Source organism: Pelodiscus sinensis, chromosome 32, assembly GCF_052426305.1.
Source record: "Pelodiscus sinensis isolate ZL-2025 chromosome 32, ASM5242630v1, whole genome shotgun sequence".
NCBI classification, from domain to species: domain Eukaryota; kingdom Metazoa; phylum Chordata; order Testudines; family Trionychidae; genus Pelodiscus; species Pelodiscus sinensis.
The window spans coordinates 10,959,286-10,980,907 of NC_143083.1; the positions used below are offsets into that span (position 1 = coordinate 10,959,286).

A 21,622-nucleotide genomic window follows, 5' to 3' on the forward strand; every position below is an offset into this window, starting at 1 on the left:
TTGGCTATAGACGATGGATCGTATGGTGTGTGCTGGATGGGAGCTGGAAGCATGTAGGTAACTATATGAGTTAGTGGGTTTTCTGTAGAGAGTGGTGTCTAATTTTCCATTGCTGATTTGTACTGTGGTGTCCAGGAAATGGATCTCTCATGTAGAATGGTCCAGGCTGAGATTGATGGTGGGGTGTAGGTTGTTAAAATCTCTGTGGAATGTCTCCAGTGTTTCTTGGTCATGCGTCCAGATCATAAAGATGTCATCGATGTAGCGTAAGTAGAGAAGGGGTAAAAGGGGACGGGAGTTGAGGAAACGTTGTTCTAGGTCAGCCATAAAGATATTAGCATACTGTGGGGCCATGTGTGTCATTGTGTTCCTGCCCCCTGCTGGACACAGCAATCATGTCCACAAGAAAGCAGCAGGAAAATATTCTCATGAATGGTATAAATTGGCCAATCTTATCGTAACAGAGTAAGCGCTGATGTGATTGTCCAGCACCTGCAGCCAAGTATAGAGGGTGCCACCTTCCCCTCCCTCATCTCAAGGCAACAATGCTGGCCCACAGTGCACAGCTTGAGTGCACTGGAAGGTCTGACACCAGCGATGCAGGCAGGGGAAGGAAAAAAAGCCTCGTCCAGGCAAAGCTCTTGTGCTTCCTTTGCTGATGCGCTGCAGTTTGGCATCTTGACCGGAGGCTTTGTTTCATGTCAGTCAGGGACAGCAAGTGTTGAGCCAAGTCCAGAAATGTGCTTCCTTCCTGCCCGTCATCACACGGCAGCAGGCTGAGCCTGATAAGCAATCATGCCGAAAATGTAACCCTGGAGGCGAATTTCTTTGGAAGGCTGGTATATGATAGTGGCATCTGTGTGTTACTAGTCTGCACTCCTGGATATCACACTGTCAAATTTCACCCAGTTTCCCTGTGCTGAGCCCAGTAACATGTTTCGCTAACTCATAGTTTTCAAAACACCAAATGGTCTGGTAGCACTTTATAGACTAACAAAACATGTAGATGATATCATGAGCTTTTGTGGGCACAGCCCACTTCTTCAGATGACCGGAGACCATCTGATGGATGTGCAGACCCAAAATAAATAGGGGAGAAGGGAGAGGGGGGAAGGAAAAAAAAAGGAGGCCGGAAACAAGGAGCAGCGGGCATGAAAATATCAAAGGGAAAAACAAGTAGGCAGAACTGGTAACCTATAAGCACGTAAAGAGTGGATAGTTAAACGAAGCAGATAAGGATCATAGGATTGCAATTAGATAGGAAGGGTACTAACGCAAGACTCTACACAGACAAAGAGCTGTTGGCACCTTCATTGAATGTTAGGTTGATAATGTCCCAGCCATTCTTTATCTCGATTGAGGAGGTTATCAGTGTGAGAATTGAATTTGTGAATGAATTGTAATTCCAATGCCTCTCTGTGTATATGTCTTTAGAACTGGTTTGTGACAAGTCAGCTATCTGGGCATAACGTTCAGAAAGGCAACCAGTGTTGCTCTGAAGACAGCTAGTCATGTAGAACCCACCACTTCCCTTGATAGCCTGTTCCAATGGTTAATCATTCCTTATTTCTAATTTTAAATTTGAATTTGTCTGGCTTCAGCTTTCAAGCATTGGTTCTTGTTCTGCCTTGCTTCGCTAAAGAGTCTTTAGTGCAGTGCTGGGCAGCCTAGGCTAGTAAGATAGGGTAGTTTTGCTAACTGCACTTGTGTACCTAGAATTTGCAGGGGGTGCCAACTGAACTGTAGCAGTGCTTTGATTAGGTGCAGAGAGAGCACACAGCTCTCAGTCAATACTGTGTGCAATCAGCGGGCCCCTCACTTCACATGCCTTTGCTTTATGTGTGTGTCACTTTAATAATACTGGTTGGAAAAAAACTACATGGACAGAAACCAGCGGAATCTGCAAAAGCGACGAGGAGTCCTGTGGCACCTTATAGACTAACAGATTTATTGGAGCATAAGCTTTCACGGGCAAAGACCACACATCTGATGAAGTGGGTCTTCGCCCACAAAAGCTTATGCCTCAATAAATGTTAGTCTCTAAGGCCGTGGTCCCCAATACAGTGCCCGCGGGCGCCATGGCGCCGCGGGGGCATTTCCATGCGCCCGCCAGGTGCTCAGGGCTGGCCTGGCCCCGGGCGCATGGCAGGGGGAGCGCCGGCCCCGGGCGCGCGGCGCAGGGCGGGGGGAGCGCCGGCCCCGGGCGCGCGGCGCAGGGCGGGGGGAGCGCCGGCCCCGGGCGCGCGGCGCAGGGCGGGGGGAGCGCCGGCCCCGGGCGCGCGGCGCTTGGCGGGGGGAGCGCCGGCCCCGGGCATGCAGCTATGGGGGGGGGAGCCGCCCCCGGGCATGCAGCTATGGGGGGGGCCGCACCCGGGGCGCAAGTGTCCCCGCCCCCTGGCGCCCGGCGGGCGAACAGCCACGCCCCCTGGCGCCTGACAACCTTGAAAGGTTGGGGACCACTGCTCTAAGGTGCCACAGAACTCCTCGTCGCTTCTGCAGATTCAGACTAACACAGCTACCCCTCTGATACTTGACAGTGGAATCTGGTAATCCTGCACGTGGGCAATGGTAAATAAATTGTCTCGTGGCTTACACATAGAACCTCGATGGGCCACATGTGGCTCAGGGGCCATAGGTTGCCCACCACTGCTTTCATGTCTGGTATTTTCTCCTAGGCTACATCTACACTGGCATGATTTTCCAGAAATCCTTTTAACGGAAAAGTTTTCCATTAAAAGCATTTTCAGAAAGGCGCATCTAGACTGGCAGGACACTTTTCCGCAAAAGCACTTTTTGCGGAAAAGCGTCCGTGGCCAATCTAGACACGCTTTTCCGCAAAAAAGCCCCGATCGCCTTTTTCGCGATCGGGGCTTTTTTGCGGAAAACAAATCTCTGCTGTCTACACTGGCCCTTTTGTGCAAAAGTTTTTCGGAAAAAGACTTTTGCCCGAACGGGAGCAGCACAGTATTTCCGCAAAAGCACTGACAATCTTACATGAGATCGTCAGTGCTTTTGCGGAAAGTCAAGCAGCCAGTGTAGACATCTGGCAAGTTTTTCCGGAAAAGCAGTTGCTTTTCCGGAAAAAGTGGCCAATCTAGACACAGCCCATGTGAAGTAGACTGTAATCAAGTCACCTCTCGGGCTTCTTTTCAATAACGTATTGAATTCTTTCTTTCTCTCTACAGCATTTGTTCCAGCACCCATTTCGATGCTGTGGCTCTTTTCTGCACCCTTGCCAGGTTTTAAAATATTGATGCTAGAAGTGGACTAGTATTGGTCTTATCAGAGCTGTACATGGAGATAAAAAATCTTGGGTACACACTACTCCCTTGTTTACCCATCCAAGGACCACATTAGACCATTTTGACACAGCTTTGACCTGGGAGCTCAGATTCAGTTGCTTGCCTAAAATGACCCCCGAATCTCTTTCAGAGCCATTGCTTTCCAGACTTCAGTCCAGTCTGCAAGTATGGCCGGCATTCCTTTTTTTGAGATGTGTATGCATTTTGTGTGACTGGGCCCAGTTTATCATTCCATGTGAGTGCCCCATTCTCAGAATTTTTTATCACTACGCTACCCTTTGTGTCGTCTGCACTGATTTTATATTTACTTCCAGCTGACACACAAAACTGTTGAATTGCTTTGGGTGAGCTCCAATGGAAATTCCCCCATGGATAAGGATTTCCCATTAATTATGCTGAGATCTATCAGCCAGTTTTTAAATACATTTAATGTGCACTTTATTGATATTCTGTTAATGTACTACATAGGAGGGTAAGCACCCCGCAGAACTAGCAGGTGTGCAGCACACCCCGAAAGATCTCTCTCTCAGCATAGAGGTGATGGAAGGTTAGATAAGGGATAGGCTGCACCTGTCCTTAGGCAGGTTTAGCTAACACAGTACAGCTCCACCCAAGGTATTTTGGAGCAGCTTGAAACCAGCAAAAGCGAGATTAGAAATGTTTTTCTCTAGCTCTGAACAATAACGATCACGTCCTCAGGCTACTGGTCAAAGTGCTTACTTCCTTTATTATTGGCTCTGCCAGGGAAATAATTATAAAACGAATCTCTGGTGCAAGCTCTGATCTTCGCATTCATTCAATTGAGCCATTAAAAGGCTATTAAAATGTATTTGATCATGTTTTTAAAAGAAAGTCATCAGGTTGAGACAGACCTTGACAGAAGAGCAAAACTCCGTCCTCCAGCTGATGTTCCATGTGCCACCATCTGAAGGTAAAATGGACTTGACCAAATACACACAAAAGTCTCCATTTCTACCATGGCTCCATAAAGAGCCGTCTAGAGACTGTCACAAAAACAGACCCTTTAAACACCTGCTTCTATTTTGTAGCTAGCAACTCTGATCTGGGGGGACTAGGACCAGGGGTTTTTTTTGTTTTGTTTTTTTTACAGGAGAGAAACTTCCATAGACAGAGGACAAGCAAACAAAACCCAATTCAGAGCAGGTGCCCCTTACTGTGGCGGCACTGGAAAAGGCAATTTGGAAACTGATAGGTATCTGGCATGCTCCTTTACAGCTTCCTGGCATCTCACAGGAATGCGTAATCAGATCAGAGAAAGAGGGTGAGCTGGATCTAAGGCTTGTAGATTCTCTCTTTTGAGCTTCACAAGCAATAACTATGTCCAGTTCCCCACCCCATAGTGAGTTTCCAGACTTGTCTCATGTTCAAGACAACAGGGATGTGGCTGTGGGGACAAAATGAGACGCCACTTGCTGTCCCTAATTCAATTTTTCCCATCTTTTGGAAAACCTCAAAGCCATTTGCTCTGAATGGTAATCACCATTTCATCTGCCCTCATAGCAATCACAGCTGCAATTTCTCCTTACACAGAGGATACAGTTAAAAATGTTTGCTCTGATGAGGAAGTCATAAAAACATTAATCTTAACTGATTACATTAAGAGCCCCTCTAATCACATTCTAATTACAGGTTGGACTGAGCCACACTGATCCATAACTGGAAGCATTCAGACTCTACCCACAAAATACTTAGCCTTCTGAAGCTGAAACCATGGGTCACACAGCCCCAGAACCTGCCCCTACGGATGTTTGGTAGACACCAATCAGAGACGATATAGTCCCCATGAGACCCACTAGCCATGGAGGAAACTGTCCAGCCCAAAGAAATCCTGGAGGCAACCAGTGGACAGCATTGGAGAGATCTGCCACGCTGCTGAGGATGCTCAAGACTTCACATTTCACTTGGGCATCCATTTCCTTTTGACTTTGCTCCGAGGACTCACTGTGGAGAGAAAGAGGCAGAAACTTATCCATCCTCCAGTCTGCCACTAGGGTCACATACCTGAAATACCCATGGAATGTGCAATGACTTTCAGAGAGAAAAAAGTATTGAAACAAATGATTCAATCATGGACAGGAGGATGTGGTTACATCTGTAAGTCTATCATTGGCCATGCCTTGCACCATCAGCCCGACAGATTCAAAATTATTGCAACAAATCCTGGAAGTTTTTTGCTGAAGAACAGTTCAAACGGCCTGTTCTTTTCTCTGAGAATTCAATGTCTGTTTGCTTGGAGCAGTTATTCTCCAGTCTTGTAACACTGAATCAGAGTGATGTGTATTACCTCTACCTCACCTCACCTCTGCAATGTGAGCATCTGCTCTTTCATCGCAAGGACATCTACTTTGGCCCTATATCTTACTAACCTCAAAGGTATAGCATTACTTAAGAGTATCAGATATGTCATAAGGAGATTGATTCTAGCTCATTTGGGATCCACAGCAATAGCTGTGTCTGTTCTCCTGATTCACATTTACATTTGGGAAGCCCATGAGACTAGAGATCAGCAGGATTTAGGAAACACTAAAGTGTACTGGGCATAAATATAGTCACAGAGACTGAGAAGCAACTTCTCAGGAAATGTTATCTGATCAATTATCAATAACCAAGTTTCTGTGTATAGGCTTCCACTTTTGAGATTGATAAGTAATAAATTAGGGATGTAAAAGGTTAATCAGTTAACCAGTAAGTCTCACCTGTAACGGGTGAGGCTTCCTGGTTCTGGTTAACCAGTAAGGGCTGGAATACCTTCCTGCCCGCCTTGGGCTGGGGGCTGCTCCAGCCCCACATGGCCCACCAGAGCAGCACCCTCTGTGGTGGGCACAGCCAACCCACCCTCCTCCCCAGGTTACAAGCTGGCTCCCGGGAAGCCAGCTGCAGAGCCCACAACAAAGCAGCTCTGGTCCCATGCCCAGGGAAGCTTTGCTTGGGCAGCCCCAAGCACGCGTAACCGCTAAGATTTTTATGGTTACATGGCTGCATTTTCAAATGCATTTTTACATCCCTGTAATAAATAATGTCACTCCCAGATGAACTACTTCAGACGCAGTATGTGTTAAAACAATATTACATAGGACAGAAATCATACCCAGTACGCTTTCTCAGCTTTCTTCTTCGCTGAAACAGAATTCTGAGAGACCTGAAAACAAAACAGATGACGATAAGAGTCCAACCTGTCTGTGACCAAGAAAGACTCTGACACCCTCTCTCCTGAATGCCCATCTTTTTCTAAGAACCACCAAATGCTAGCACTGGACTTTGCCATGGGTAAGAGCATCCTTGTTATAACAGGTTTTATTGCCTACAGGGATGGAAAAACACAGTTCCACAACCATGAAAAGCTACAAGGTTTCATCCTAAACTAGATTGGAAGTGGTATGGTGCTCTCCTTCTCTAGAGCTTGTAGTAGTTCAGGACAGCGATACAGTAAATTCAGGATTCACTGGTGTGACATCCTATGATGATAAACATTTGGCTGCGTGCATTTTCGTATGCTCCCTCAGGATAGCATGCCAGCTCTGCGCAGATAGCTAGCATAATAGACTTCATGAGAGCCCCCAAAGACCACAGATTCAGATAAGATACGAAGACACCCGAGTCAGGTTTATTGTTGAATGAAGTATATTAATAGGTGTTGGTAACCAGATGGCCTGCGAACCCGTACGTTGTTGTACCTGGAACAACAGACCCGGCTCAGTCGATAGTATGGATTTAATTATCGCCCCAAGGCTGGCCAAATAATTAATTCGAGGTACCCTAAATTTATGGACAGAGATGAACAATCTATGATACACATCGTACGTATCATCCTGTGCACTAATGACACATTTGTAACGTCCCCTGTACTTTCCTCCAAAGCATTCTCTGCCCATTGTTATGCTTACACTCTTGTCGTTTCCAACTATTTTATCATGTATTCGGCTGGGTGTCCCTGTACTGTCCTGGTGGCATGTATTTACATAGTTCACATGCTTCTATCCCTGCTAGCAGTTCTAGTGCTGGGAGACACTGACTTGCAGGCAAACATTTGCTTTTGACACGGCCTGTCTCTTACTCAGAGTATAACTCTTACTTACTTTGATTCAAGCACCAGGCCCGTGATTCAGGCTCTTTCTTTCTCCTACAGAGCTCAAATTCTTTCTTGCCAGTGTGATCAAGACCGAACTCTGAACTGTAGCTTGATACAAATTTCTCTACATTTATCCAAACTTTAGTCTTCTAAATAATGTAACACATATGGCGAGGGACAGTAAAAAAAACCTCTCTCATGCAGTGAAAACAATTGCCTGGTCCCTACAGAGCCCCAACCCTAACCCGACAGAGGAGAGATTTTGAGGTGGCTTCTATATGAAGAAAGGTGTTGGAGTAATGTTCGAGCTAATCACTCCATCTTTATAAAAAATACCTTTTTAAAATTATACAGATTAATGTAGCTCCATCTTAGATGAGGGTTTGATGGGTAAGTATTAGGGATTCAGACCCTGACTATAACAACAGAAGTCTTTCCTTCTCCATGGGGGAAGGAGAATAATGGGGAAAGTTTGATTTCACTAGATACAAGACGATTATTACAGCCATACTATGTCAGATCAATGGGTCATCTTGCCCAGTATCCTAGAATTAGCCAGTGGCTGGTGTCAGATGCTCCAGAAGGAGTGAACAGAACAAGGCAAGTTATGGAGTGATCCATTCGCTGTCACCCACTTCCTGCTTCTAACAGAGGTATTGGGACACTCAGAGCATGGGCCTGCATTCCCTAGCTATATTGGCTAATAACCACTGATGGACCATACTCCATGATGTTATCTAATTTTTTTAGATTGTTATATTCTTGGCCTTCACATCATTTGCTGGCAACAGGTTGGCTCTGCATTACAAAGGGTTGCCAACTCCCCAGGACTGTCATGTAATGAAACCTCCACAAATAAGTCCAACCAAAATTGGCAAACCTAGTATTGTATGAAGAAGTACTTCTTGCTGTTTGTTTTAAACTATCAACTTATTAATTTTACTGAGGGTGACTAGCATATGTGTTATGTGTGGGCTAAATAACATTTCCTTGTGTACTTTTCCTACACCATTCACAATGTGATAGACCTCTATCATATCCCCCCTCTGTTGTAGGGATAGAAGTGACTAGTTGTCTAGTTCCTCAACTAGTTGCTTCCCCCCTGCCTTGCTGCCGAGCAAGAGTCGGTGCTGGGGGGAGCTGGCTTAAAAGCCAGTTCCCCCCAGCCCCATCTCCGCAAAAGGGAGTAGCAGGGACCGGGTGCGAGTTGGGAATCAGCTGATTCCTGACTCACACACAGTCCCAGATGCTGTGACTCTTCTTTTAAAATGTATTAAGAGTTAGGCACTGAATACATTTAAAAATCAGAAGTGCAGTGGTGGGGACCCAGCGTGAGCTGGGCCAGCTGATTCCCAATTCACGCCAGTTCCCTCCTGCTGCCCTTTAGCTCTTTAAAAGTATTAAGAGCCTTTGGCATAGCCACAGCAGGGTTAGCTGCCAGGACCAGGAGCAAACCCCACTGCTGGTCCCCTGCTTGTCCACTAATTGATTAGTTGATTATATTTAGCATCCCTATTTTGTTGTCTCTTCCAAGCTGAACAGTCCCAGTCTTTTTAATCTTTCCTCATAGGGAAGCTGTTTCATACCCTTAATAATTTCTGATGCCCATCCCTGTACTTTTTCTAATTGTAATATGTATTTTTTGGAAATGGGGCGACCAGATCTGCATATAGTATTCAGGATGCAGGTGTACCATGGATTTATTAAGCGGAATTATAGTTTCCATCTTATTATCTACCCCTTTCCTAATGGCTCCTAAACATTCTGCAATCTTCTTTGACTGCTGTTACACATTAAAACAGATGTTTTTAAAGAACTATCCATGACACCAAGAACACTTTCTTAAGTGGTGACAGCAGAAAGTTAACTCATTCTTAAACACAGAGGATTCACTTAAAGCAGGAAGAAAAAAGGAAAATGGGGCAAAACTAGCTTGAGAAAATTTTAGAGTAAGAATTCAATTTGTTTTATAACTGAATTGTTTTCACAAGCTAAACATCTGGCTAACAGAAGGGCAGGCTCTAACTTCAGGATTTCCTTATTTTCCCAGTTGGCCTCATTTGTTCATGTTGGAAACTGAACTGTTTTCCACATTTGCTGCTTCATTAGATGGGAGAAACAGTATAACTATGAAACAGCTCACTTAAAGGTGACTACAAACTGGATGTGGCTGGAAGGATGTGCGCCCTTTAGGTGTCAGAGAAAAAAGAAAGCCATTTGAAAGGGTTTTATTATAAGAAGAGGAGGCAGGGCAATTCTACTTATTTTTTTTTACTTCAGAAACAGCAGAAGTGTCAGCTCAGCCTTGATTAAAACAAAAAACAAACCAAAAAAACCCCACAAACACAGACAAGAACTGAATTTCTAGTATAAAACAGAAGATGAAGAAAACTTAAAATCTTTGAGGACTTCACTCATTATAAGGCAGCCCCCAAAGAAGTGTCTCAGTCCCATTTATTTCCCGCCCCCCCAATTTTGCAGGTCATCTTTTAAGGCACAGCTTTAGCTCAACCTGGCAAATTTCTGTTTCCCTTTTCCCCTACTACAGGAGGAATATGTGGAGGTATGGAAGATATTTATTTGTTCATCCTGTGGGGTGGGGCTGTATTGGGACTAGAAAAGACTTGTGATTATTTAGCAATACTGTAATAGGATATTGGTAAGTCATTAGAGGTGATTATCAGCTAGCACCATTTTTAGCACTGTATTTTAGGATCACTCAGCACCCTCTTAGTTTCTAGATGCCTGTTACAAATCCATACATCTACAGTCCTTTACGAAGATGGATGCCAAGGTTTCTGATTCTCAGGAGGAGCTAGAACTCCAGAACAGTAACAACGGAGTTAGCAGATAATCGAAAACCAGTGTGCTATCATTGCCCAGCTCCCAGGAGCAGCCAGAAGCCTCTAAGAAAGGCCCCAGTAAGCCTTTCTGCCAGGCTCCAGAAGCAGAGAGAGTATTCCCCTTATGCCCTTTTAAGAGCTGCATCTAGTGAACATTACCGTATGATGCCCAGGACTAGGGAGAGCCCCCAGAAAGCTGTGCTTAATGTCCACCACTTGTGTGAGCTTGTGCGAATAATATCAGCATCAGCAGCCCATGCTACATGCTCACAAGGGTAGTAGAGCTGATCAGCCAGGTTATTGAGGACAGAGAGCCAGCGGACAATGGCATCTTTTTCCTGTAGCACAGAGACAGACAAGAACTTAACACTGGTTGCTTTCTTGCATAAACATCACAGGTTAGACTGGACACTACAGTGTGGCTAATCCAGCTTCCTTGCAGCTCTGAGATGCTTAGCCTTTTCCTAAGGACAGAGAATGAAAACAAAGCACATCACTAACATATCCTGTATTTTATTCCCAGCTTGTGGCAGTGATCTTGCATACGGTTTCTGATGCATACATATCCAGTAAGGACGCTCAGTTGAACTCAGCATGGGACATCTCTGTAGGAGCTTCCACAAAGGTCAGCAAGTTTTTTGCTCTCACCCCAATTTTTATTGTTGTTTTTTTAAAATATGTTTTAAGCTGATGGGAAACTTAGGGAATGAGAGCCCTGGAGGCTGCCATTGTTATCATGTATATTCTGGAGGGCACTGTAGAGACAGAACAAAAACGTGCTTGCCCCAAGGAGCTTACATTCTAAGATTCTGATAAGCATCGTTAGCTAGAGACAGCTGACAAGGAAAAAATGAGACATTGGTCAATATGAGAGAGAGAGGTGTCAGAACATAAGAATGGCCATTCTGGGTCAGACCAAAGGACTGTCTAACCCAGTATTCTGCCTTCTGACAGTGGTCAATGTCAGGTGCCTCAGAAGGAATGAACAGAACAGGTAATCAAGTGATCCTTCTTCTGTCTCTCATTTCCAGCTTCTGGCAAACAGAGGCTTGGGATACCATCCCTGCACATCCAGGCTAATAGCCATTGATGGACCTATCCTCCATGAATTTATTTAGCTCTTTTTTGAACCCTCTTAGCCTTCACAACATCTTCTAGCAAGGAGTTCCACAGGTTGGCTATGTGTTGCATGAAAAAAGTACCTCCTTTTGTTTGTTTTAAACCTGCTACCTATTAATTTAATTTGGTTACACCTAAGGTGGTTTTTTTTTATGAGGAGTAAATAGCACATCCTTATCTACTTTCGCTACTCTAGGCATGATTTTGTAGACCTCAATCATATCCTCCCTTAGTCATCTATTTTCCAAACTGAAGAGTCCCAGTCTTATTCATCTCTCCAGTGAACTAATTGCTGGCAAGTGTTTTGTAAGCAGCATGCCAGAGAAGAGAGAGGCTTGGAAAGAAATTGTTGATGGCCTATGCTCCCATAGGAGCTAAGGGCAAAGAAGATGCTAGAGAAGAGTTTTAAGGAGAGCGCTGAAGATGGCTAATGAGATAGCTCTATGTTTACAAAGTGATCCTTACAAGTGAGGGGCAGGTCTGCCTGTTTTAGTACCAGGGGAGAAGGTGGACAGGCCTGCTCCTCCTGTGGTGGTGTGTGGTTCAGGCACCCATACCTGAGGGCTGGGGCAGAAGCGGGCTGGTTACCTTGGCACCCAGCCCATACTGGCAGCTATAGGCGAGCATGGCAAGGTCATCAAAGAGGCGCAGCACCGTCCGGCAGTGACTCAGCTGGGTCGACACAGCCAAGAGCCTCCTGCCCATCTCTGACTCCGTGGGGCCTTTCCGGGCCAGGACCCCCCCAGCCAGCTGGCAGCCATAGCACAGGGTGCGGATCTGAGGGGCAGAGGTAGAGAAAGCAGCCAAGACATGGAGCAGTGGCAGCGACTTGCAACAGTATCGCCCACATGCCACCCCCTGTAAACCCACCTGGCCCTGGGGGGGCTGAGACAGCACCCCCCCATAAGCCCCTCCCCCATGGGGGCCGAGACAATGTCCCCCATGAACCCCTCCCCCATGAGCCCCATCCCCATGGGGGCCGAGATAATATCCCCCCCCCACGAACCCCACCCCCACGGGGGCCGAGACAGTGACCCCCCCCCCCCCCCCCCCACGAACTGCCCCCCCCACCCCCACCCCCACGGGGGCCGAGACAGTGACCCCCCCCACGAACCCCACCCCAACGGGAGCCGAGACAGTGTCCCCCCCCCCCCCCACGAACCCCTCCCCCCATGGGGGGAGCCACGACAGCGCCTCCCTCCCCTGTTATCCCCGCTGCCGCCACGGACTCCTCCCCAGCCCCGCACCACTCGGTCGCGGCCCCGATACGACTCCAGCACCGAGACCACGCTGCTGAGCGGGACCTCAGCCGCCACCATGGCAACACTTCCGGGTTCCTGGTCGCAGCCACGGGGGGGGGGGGACCCACGTAGCGGCGCGATGACGTTACGGAGACCCTACATCCCAGCATGCAACACGCGAGCCGCTTGCGTGTGTCCTCGGGCTGGCGCGGGGGCTGCTGGGGGAAGTTGCTGTCGCCATGGGGACCAGCTGTTCCTCTGTCTCTAGCTAGGCCGCAGCTGCCCGACCCCGAGCGGCTCAGAGCCCTGCCGCCAGCAGGGGGTGGGCGGGGCCATGTAGCGCTCCTGCCCCCCCCAACAGGCGCCTGGCCCTGAGGCGGGTCCACGTGAGACCTGCTGGGGCGCATGCCACGTGCCTGGGATCAGCTTCCAGGGGATGCTGACCCCCCCCCCCCCATTGCTTGCCCTGCTCCCTGGGGCAGCTATGGAGGGTGAACCTCTGCAGCCCTGTGTGAGGCTTATAGGAAGCACATGGGATCTTTTTCAAGGGGAAATGCCATTCCCACATTTATTGAAAATACAATGTGAAAAACAGCACGTGCACATACCAGTCCTCCTCCCCCCCAGTCTCATCTGAAGAAGTGGGTTTTACCCAGGGAAGCTCACGCTACAATATATTTTTGTTCGTCTCTACACAGCACCCGAAACTCAAAATAAGATCTGCCCATTTGCACTAGGCAAATGGCGTATCTTATTTCGATTCTATTTCGAAAGAGGTTATTTTCAAATGTTTCGTGTCTACATAGCGGCAAATTTCGAAATGACGCCCTATTTTGAGACAGCCCGTAACCCTCGCGAGACGAGGGTGATAGGGATGCCGAAATAGCACACTTGTTCTTTCGAAAAAATGTCAAACTAACAGGTGGCTTGTTAAGACACGGGGTAGCTATTTCGGGATACCTCCAGTATAGCCGCGCAGTGTAAACGTACCCTAAGGTGCCACAGGACTACTGGTTGTTTTTAGAGTTCCCAGTCTCTCATCGTTCAAGTCAATCCATTCTAGTGGATAGCTGGATGGCGCACAAGCGGGGCTCTGTTGCTGGTGATTTGATGCTCTGAGGGAGAACTGAACCCAAAGTTCCATGGGAAGAGCATTTCTTTTTTATATTTTGAATCAATGGGTTTTGCAGTGTCATGCTGCAGTCCTTGATGTGTGACTCTTGGGGTTTTCCCGGCAGTTATCCTTTGATGTTTATGGTCAGGCTTCCCATCATTATCTCTTGTTTGTGGGCTCAACTTTGGGAGTGTCTGCCTATCTTCAAAGTTCCCTCTGTTCTGCTAATTTGTTCTGCCTCAGGCACAATGGATATTCTCTGATCATCTCCAAGTTTCTCAGGTCTTCTTGACTGTCTGGACTTTTGTGATGGCTTTCACACACATTCTGCACTCACACCAAGCAATTTTACAGAGAATTTCAAACAAAGTTACTAAAACAAGGATGGGGAAGCTGGATTCGGCCCCCTGGCTTGCTGGGATCCAGCCTCTGGGGCTCATGCCCCTCTTCACATTGGGGAGCCAACACTGGTGTTCTAGCTGCCTCCACACAAAAATCTACTGGGCTGGGCCCCCTAGGCTTTGGTGTGTGAGGGAATTGTGGGGACTCTCTTTCTCCTTCTCAGTCAGGGGCCATGACAGTGAGGGGTTGGTTTTGGTTTTTTGTTTCTCACTTTTGTGCAGCCCCTGACTGATTTTTCTGTGGGTGTGCAGCCCCTGAGCCCAAAAAAGTTCCCCATCCCTGTACTAAAAGATCTTTACATAACTTAGTTTGTAAACCAGACAAGAGTGACTTGCAGGGTGGAATCATACAGAACTGATAAGAAAATAGTTGTCCAGGACTTATTACTGTAATTATACTTACATTCTTATGCCAGTACTAAAATACTACAATTTGCTTACTCATGGAGAGTGAAAAGTCCCCCAGCCTGTGGTGCTGCCAGCTTTGCTAGCGTGTGCCATGCAAAGCAGCTAATGCCCAGAGACGGACTGGCAGTGGAGCTGGTAGTTGAGGATTTGTAATCTTTGCTGACCCAGTCACCTGAGAGTGAAAGTCCTTGTTCCTTTTTCCAGTCTCTTGTGTCATTTGGAAGTTCCCAAACCTTGAGTGAAGAATGCTGGGATTGTGTCATGTACTAGAAGAGCACACGAGAAACAGTTGGGTTATAAATGTGACATGTGGTGCTTTTATTATGAAGCCGTCCACATGTCCTCTTCCCCCCCATTACTCTTTCAGCCCCTACCAGCCCTGGGAGCGGCATTACTATCCCCTCATTTACAGATTACAGGTCCCATCCCGTATCTGTTCTGTGTGTACCTCCTGCTCACAAGCTTTGCTGAATCAGATCTCAGGTTTGTGAAGAGGGGTATGGTAGCTCTGCTCTCTGGAGTAGGATAGCGGGTTATTGACTGGCTGATTTACCTTTGATATTACAGTGTTGCCAGCCAACCACGAGCTATTGTGGGGCAGAAGATCAGGATTTTATGGGGATGGTACGGAGCTTGCCTATGCTAGGCTCAAGCTACCAGTTCACAAGCCGCTGTGTGAATCTTGCCGCACTGGAACCAGTAATTCTCTTGTATGCCTGTTCTTCTCTTTAGTCCTCTTGCTATCTGGTAATTTCTGTTTCTTGTTCTCACTTTCACACACCAGAGATCCTCTTTCTCGCCTCTCTGCTGCTGAGATTCCATTGTGACATGATGAGCTTTTGTGATAACATCACAGGGAACTGAAAATTCTGTGCTTCATTATTTCACTTTGGCTGGAGGTGAGTTACAATCGACTTGTCTCAGGGGTTCAAAAGAAGAGAAACATTGATTCATATTATTATGTCAGGACATACCCCCTCTGCAGTTCTGCTTTTAAAGCATATTAGGAGCCATGTGGACAGGCAGCCTGGCTCAGTTCCGGCTTGCACTGAGGCCGGGAGCTCAGACTTACCCCACCAGACAGGGGCTGCTGCCACCTTATGCTGCTGCCTCTTTATTAGAGGCAGCAGCACAGGGCAACAGTGCTGGCTTCCCTCACAGACCAGCTCCTGCCTGGTACCCTACGTATCAGAGGCAGCAGTGCAGAGTGGCAGAGGGCTCCTCGAGTGAGGGCCAGAGCGCACTGACTGCTGGCCCCACCCCCGGGGACTATAGAATAGTCGAGTAACAGATAAGAATTCATGAAGTTACTTGACTGTTCAGTTAATCGTTATTTAACATCCCTAATTCCTTTGTTTGTCTGGGGTCTTGTGCTTAACAGAAGAATGGCCATTCTGGGTCTGACCAAAGGTCCATCTAGACCAGTGTCCTGTTGTCCGACAGTGGCCAATGCCAGGTGTCCCAAAGGGGATGAACAGAAAGGGTACTCATCAAGTTACTCATCCCAGCCTCTGGCAAACAGAGGCTAGACACATCACTGATGTACCTATCCTCCATGAACTTATCTAATTCTCTTTTGAACCGTTATAGTCTTGACCTTTACAACATCCTCTGGCAAGAAGTTAACTGTGTGTTGTGTGAAAAAATACTTCCTTCTCTTTGTTTTAAACCTAGTGCTTATTAGTTTCATTTGGTAACCTCTCACTTCTTGTATCATGAGATGGCGTAAATAACACTTCCTTCTTTCTCCACACTAGTCCTCATTTTATAGGCCTCTGTCATAATCCCCCCACCCCCAATTTGATGCATATGGCCAATTCATGGTCATTTAGAGCGTAAACTTGTGGGAATAAAGCCTGTTAATTCGTTGTAAATATGTATCAGCACAGTAATTGCTGATGGGAGTACAAGGAATAGTAAAATCAGTCATCCTGGAAAGATACTTCAATCTATTAAGGTTTATAGGAAAGACCATCTTTGATATGTGGCACTTAAAAGCTTTGCATTACATTTGGTCCTTAGAGGTGTAAAGTCAGGCCAGTGCAGAGTGGCCTGGGCTAGCATCCATGGCCCCCACTGGCATGTGGCTCTCCCCGAAATCATGATTCACATTCATGGCCATTTATAAAAGAGATCCCACTCAAGCTCTCCAGTGAGGTGCAGGAAACACCTCTTCCAGCTGAGACCAGTTGTGCACCACTCCTTTGACTGGCTTGGCCTTAGGAGGTGATACCTGAGAGTAACGTAGCTCTCACTCACTCAGCCAGAGGGGAGATGAGTACTAGCTCAGCAAGGCTCCTGTTGCTTTGCTCTGGGGCCAGACTGCCTTTGGTTCATGCTATAAAAATGCTGTCTGAACTACCAGGTGCACAGGCTGAGTCTCTGCCATGGTAGTAGGCTCTGACTGCACATGTAGCCATCCAGACCCGGATGGGGAGACTGGCGAACGTCTCTCTGTCATCTGGCCATCCTTGGCTATGTTTTTTATGTATTGCCCTTTGGGTTCCAATAATCCTGTTAAAAATATCTCAGAGCCTGGCCCAGGGTGATTAGCAGGTAAAAGACCCACTTCCTGCATGCTATGAATTTGTAGGAAGATGAATTTATATCTGAGGCAGGACAAAGCCCCAGTTGTTTCTGGACTGCGCTAAAGAGGGAGAGCAGGGCAGCTTCATGGGAGGATGCACTTGCTGTTTGGAGTGTGCTGGGAGCTCATTTCATCATAGAGAGGGCAAATGGTTGTAATTCATAAGTGGCTGCTTCTGGGATGATGCAGGCTCCTCCCCTCAAGGGGCTGGCCTGGACATCCTGTTAGGCCAGTGGTCCCCAACCATTTAAGGTTGCCGGGTGCCAGGGAGCGTGGCCATTCGTCCGCCGGGCGCCAGAGGGCGGGGGGCGGGGCCCCCCCATAGCCGTGTGCCCGGGGGCGGGGCCCCCCTATAGCCACGTGCCCAGGGCTGGTGCTCCCTCCAAGGGCCGCGCGCCTGGGGCCAGCGTGCCCCCCCCAGTGCCGTGCGCCCGGGCCTGGCGCCCTCTCCCCCCCCAAGTGCCGTGTGCCCGGGGCCGGCGCTCCCCCCATCCGCCGCGTGCCCAGAGCGCGGGTGGCTAATCCGCGGCGCTCCTGGGGCCGGCACTCACTGTGCGCCACGTGCCCGGGGCCAGGCCAGCCCTGAGCACTTGGCATGTGCACACAAATGCCCCCACGGGTGCCATGGCGCCCGCAGGCACCGTGTTGGGGACCACTGTAGGCTATGTCTACAAAGGTGGGTTATTGCACAAGTATGGCCGTTCTTGCGCAAGAATCCGCAGAGCGTCTACACTGCCCACCCACTCTTGCGCAAGGAAATTTACATGGTAAGAGATGGCTCCTTGCGCAAGAGCTATGCTCTTTTCTAACAGGTGTAAGCCCTCTTGCGCTGGAGCTCTTGCGCAAGAGGGCAGTGTGGACGCTCAGCAGGGATTTCTTGCGCAAGAAAGCCCTATGGCTAAAATGGCCATCAGAGCTTTCTTGCGCAAGAGAGCGTCCACACTGCCATGGGCGCTCTTGCACTAAAGCACAGCTCGCACATGGCAATGTGGACGTTTTCTTGTGCAAGACTTCTTTGGAATAAATTGCCAAGGGAGGCGGTAGAATCTCCCTCTCTGGAGATATTTAAGAACAGGTTAGATAGACATCTGTCAGGGATGTTGTAGATGGAGCTTGGTCCTGCCTTGAGGGCGGGGGGCTGGACTCGATGCCTCTCGAGGTCCCTTCCAGTCCTATGATTCTATGATTCTATTCTATGATTCTATGTTCTTGTGCAATAAGCCGCCAGTGTAGACATAGCCTCAGAGAATAAAGATCCTAATCTGTTCATTCTTAGCTCTTGGAGCCTCTTGCTCCTTGTTCTTCAGGAAGGGACTAAGGCAGCATTGCACCTAAGTCTGATATCACTGACATGTCTTTTGCTTTACAGGGGAAAATGCCAGCATCTGTCCAGTCGTTAATTCCAGCCCCGCTCACGGGGATCCCCTTCCAAAAGGCTTCCCATTTTCAGTTAGGGTTTGACCACAGACCACAGGGAAGCGTTGTTGAATCTCCTTTCCGCACTGATTTTCCTCCCTTATGGGGCAATTACAAACCAAACCCAATTCTGCCTCCAAGCTCCAAGGGTGTTTTGAATCAGGATATGGATGAAACCAGAGAAACCCTGTCAGAAACCTGCCGGGCATTTCCAGTGAAACCTCTGGAACCGAAGCTCCAAATCTGTCCTCCAGAATCTCATCTCCAAATGCATGCAGATTCCCAGATCAAAATCTTAACCCCAACGTCAAGGGACAACTACCCTTGGCCAGACGTGACTCTGCAGGCACCAACCTCCACCAGAGCTGATTACAATAAGAAGGAAGATCATTTTCCTTGTGGAGATAAAGACAAACTGAAGCTCCTGCCTTCGGTCTACCAGTTTTCATATCCAGCACACGAGATACACCAGCCGGTTGTCAGAGCACCATGCAGGCATCTGGGTGAGTAATTTGGGATTCTCTCTGTCAGGTTGAGGCCTCGTTCTCAAAGCAGATGGCATTCACAGGCACTGGGATTTTCACTGGCTCTGTTTAGGTTCCCATTACAACCGGAGAGTGTGTCTGTATTTGCTGTAGTGACTGGAGTCCTTTACCATCAAAGTGCTGACTTCTAGCATCTAGAAATCGTTAACCATCTCCAGTCTCCCGTTTATCATTTCCTGTGGGAATTAGGTGCTTGTGAAAGTGAAAGGGAGTGTATTGTACAAGCTTTGACCATGCAGCTCTGCCAATGGAACTTCCTCGTTACCTGGAGCACCCTCTGGCGTTCAGCTTGGCTGGCACACACATGGTTGCCTGGCAGCCTTCCAAATATCCCTGGTTTCTGTTACAGTCCGTGCTTCTCTTTCACACAGGCTGCCAGCTGTGCACCACTGTGTGCACAGGTGGGCCTACCTGATATACACACATTAGTGACCAAGTGCTGAATTTGGACCCAGACCACCAGCGCTGAAAGGTAGTGAATGCATTTACATGCCGTGCCAACCAGTGACCACAGCACACTAGGTATTTACAGAAGGGCTTGCCAAGAAGCAGCATTGCTGAAGAAATCAGTTCCCACTCACCAAGCATGTGCGTAAGGCCTTTGCTGAACTGGCCCAGGTGGCATTTGCTCCTTCGGTGGTGGTCGGGTTGTTATGGGACCAGGAGACAGTGATCTTTGATCTGTGGAAAAGGCCACTTTGTTCGATCAGACCCTGATTTCTTAGCTCTGGTCACTTGCCTACCCTGAGAACCACCATGGTCTCCTAGACCCAGTGACTGGGGGATGATGGGTCACATAAAATCCCTTTGTTCTAAGCCAGGGTTGGGCAAGATGCAGCCCCGCCCCTTCTAGGGGTGGAGCTGGCCCATGTCCATGTACCAAAATTCATTAAGTGGCTCCCCTGTTCTAGGCAGACAGCACCCCGGGCTGGAGGGTTGTCATGAAGGAGCCAAGTTGCAATAGCCTCTTCCTCTAGTTTTAGGGTGTGTCTAGACTACAGGGTTTTGTCGACAAAAGTGGACTTTTGTCGACAAAACTAAACCTGCATCTACACTACCACTGAGTTCTGTTGACATAACATTGACAAAACTCAGCAGTTTTGTCGATGCTGGTAAACCTCATTTTACGAGGAATAACGCCTTTTGTCGACAGAGTTCTGTCGATAGAAGGCATTATTGCATCTAAACTGTCCTTTGCGTCCACACTGTTATGTCGACAAAGCAGCTTGCTTTGTCGATAGAACTGAATGTAGTCTAGACGCTCTTTGTCAACAGAAGCTTTGTCGACAGTATCTGTCGACAAAACTTCTGTCGACAAACCCTGTAGTCTAGACGTACCCTTAGTGGATAGATACTCCAGGCAAGTGTGAGACTGGGCAGAGGGCAGCTGGTTTGGAACCCTAGTTCCTATATTAGCTTCTGACACGTCCTCAGTGCTGTACTTGAGCACTCTGTTCCTTCTCTCTGTGTTGCTTGGCAGGAGGAGTTCCCACAATTAAAGGTGACACATGCTCCTACTATGGTACTTCTTACCGAGAACAGTTTGAGGGTGGCTGGATCCCTCCTGTGAAGTCCTGCGTCCAGGTACCATCACCATCCTAACTCCATATTCAGCTACCAGAGTAAATGGCCTTATTCTCTTGGGGCCGCCCCTCCCATGGTCCTGTTCCCTTGTTGGGAGATGGGGGCGCTCAGACATCTGTGGCTGTAGTGCTCAAGTGTGAACATTTTGGCCCTTGGTGTGACTTCCCAGAGTTATTGTGAGGATTACGGTTTTAGACCCTCTGATGAAAGGTGCGATGAGCGTAAATAATTGATATCTCTGGGTTCATCTAAACTAGGGGTGGGGAACCTACGGCCCGGGGGGTAACTCTGGCCCCCAGCTTGCTTGGATCTGGGCCCCGAGGCTTGGGGTTCTCCCCCCAGCATTGCGGAGCCTGTGCTGTGCTCCAGCACTGCTGCAGAACTGGCGCGCCAATGCCGGCTCCCCGCTGTGGGGGAAGGGCCTGGAGGGCTGGAGTCAGGCAAGCTAGGGTGAAATCTGACCCATGGGCTCTGCCTGGTGGGGAGAGGAAGTAGCTCTGGGGACTCCCACTTCTGCTCCCACTCCCCCCAGCTAGGCAAACGGCAGCAGGAAAGGTGCTGCCTGGACGCTTTTCTCCTGCCGCTCTGATTGGCTGTAATCACAGCCAATAGGAGCAGCAGGGGGGCAGTGCCTGGGAGTGGCAGGGGACAGAGAGCCATGTGCATCCCTGGGGAGCTGCTCCAGGTAAGCACTGCCCCCCATTGCTTGGTGGGCAAGCCTGGGGAGACAGTCAGCAAAGTCCCGGTTTCCCCCTGTAATTAACTGGTGAGGTCTGCTCCCATAGCAGGCAGCGTCACTCAGAGGCGGTTTCTCCATAGAACAAGTCTTCCATTGTGTTTGGAGACCCCAGGAGCAGCGTCAGCACCAGCGAGGGGAAACGTGCCTACACCGTGCCCGACACAAGGAACCGCAGGTAGCCAGCAAGTCCAGCGGATGGGCTGTCCCTGGGAAGTTCTTTTTGAGTCCTCTAC

At 48.4% G+C, this 21,622-nt stretch overlaps 2 protein-coding genes across 6 annotated transcripts in view; one reads left to right on the forward strand and one right to left on the reverse strand.

The window, feature by feature from the left end:
• The window catches only part of SAXO5 (stabilizer of axonemal microtubules 5), a 37,569-nt gene that overhangs the window by 4,009 nt on the left and 11,938 nt on the right, over positions 1 to 21,622 (forward strand). For 4 of the 5 annotated variants that reach the window (XM_075902951.2, XM_075902952.2, XM_075902944.2 and 1 more), the window contains exons 1-6: positions 5,264 to 5,696; positions 10,759 to 10,860; positions 15,303 to 15,417; positions 18,475 to 19,024; positions 20,547 to 20,650; positions 21,470 to 21,564. In XM_075902951.2, the coding sequence (XP_075759066.2) occupies positions 18,481 to 19,024; positions 20,547 to 20,650; positions 21,470 to 21,564 (743 nt within the window). In that variant the 5' untranslated portion in view covers positions 5,264 to 5,696; positions 10,759 to 10,860; positions 15,303 to 15,417; positions 18,475 to 18,480. Of the gene's footprint in view, positions 1 to 5,263; positions 5,697 to 10,758; positions 10,861 to 15,302; positions 15,418 to 18,474; positions 19,025 to 20,546; positions 20,651 to 21,469; positions 21,565 to 21,622 lie in introns of those variants that run through there. The other variant, XM_075902949.2, reaches the window with a different exon arrangement.
• Positions 4,004 to 12,749, reverse strand: PEX11G (peroxisomal biogenesis factor 11 gamma). Its single transcript, XM_075902941.2, has 5 exons — positions 12,602 to 12,749; positions 11,943 to 12,131; positions 10,395 to 10,573; positions 6,412 to 6,462; positions 4,004 to 5,264 (listed from the first exon to the last, which is right to left on the reverse strand). The coding sequence occupies exons 1-5, from the start codon at positions 12,671 to 12,673 to the stop codon at positions 5,039 to 5,041; spliced, it is 717 nt and encodes a 238-aa protein (XP_075759056.2). The 5' UTR covers positions 12,674 to 12,749; the 3' UTR covers positions 4,004 to 5,038.

What these genes read in the sequence shown, in the direction of transcription:
- PEX11G (XM_075902941.2), bottom strand. Translation starts at nt 12,673, where the DNA reads ATGGTGGCGGCTGAGGTCCCGCTCAGCAGCGTGGTCTCGGTGCTGGAG. An exon ending in AGTATGGGCTGGGTGCCAAG is followed by an intron (nt 10,574 to 11,942) that starts GTAACCAGCCCG and finishes TCTGTGCTACAG; the next exon opens with GAAAAAGATGCCATTGTCCG. An exon ending in CTAGTCCTGGGCATCATACG is followed by an intron (nt 6,463 to 10,394) that starts GTAATGTTCACT and finishes TTTTGTTTTCAG; the next exon opens with GTCTCTCAGAATTCTGTTTC.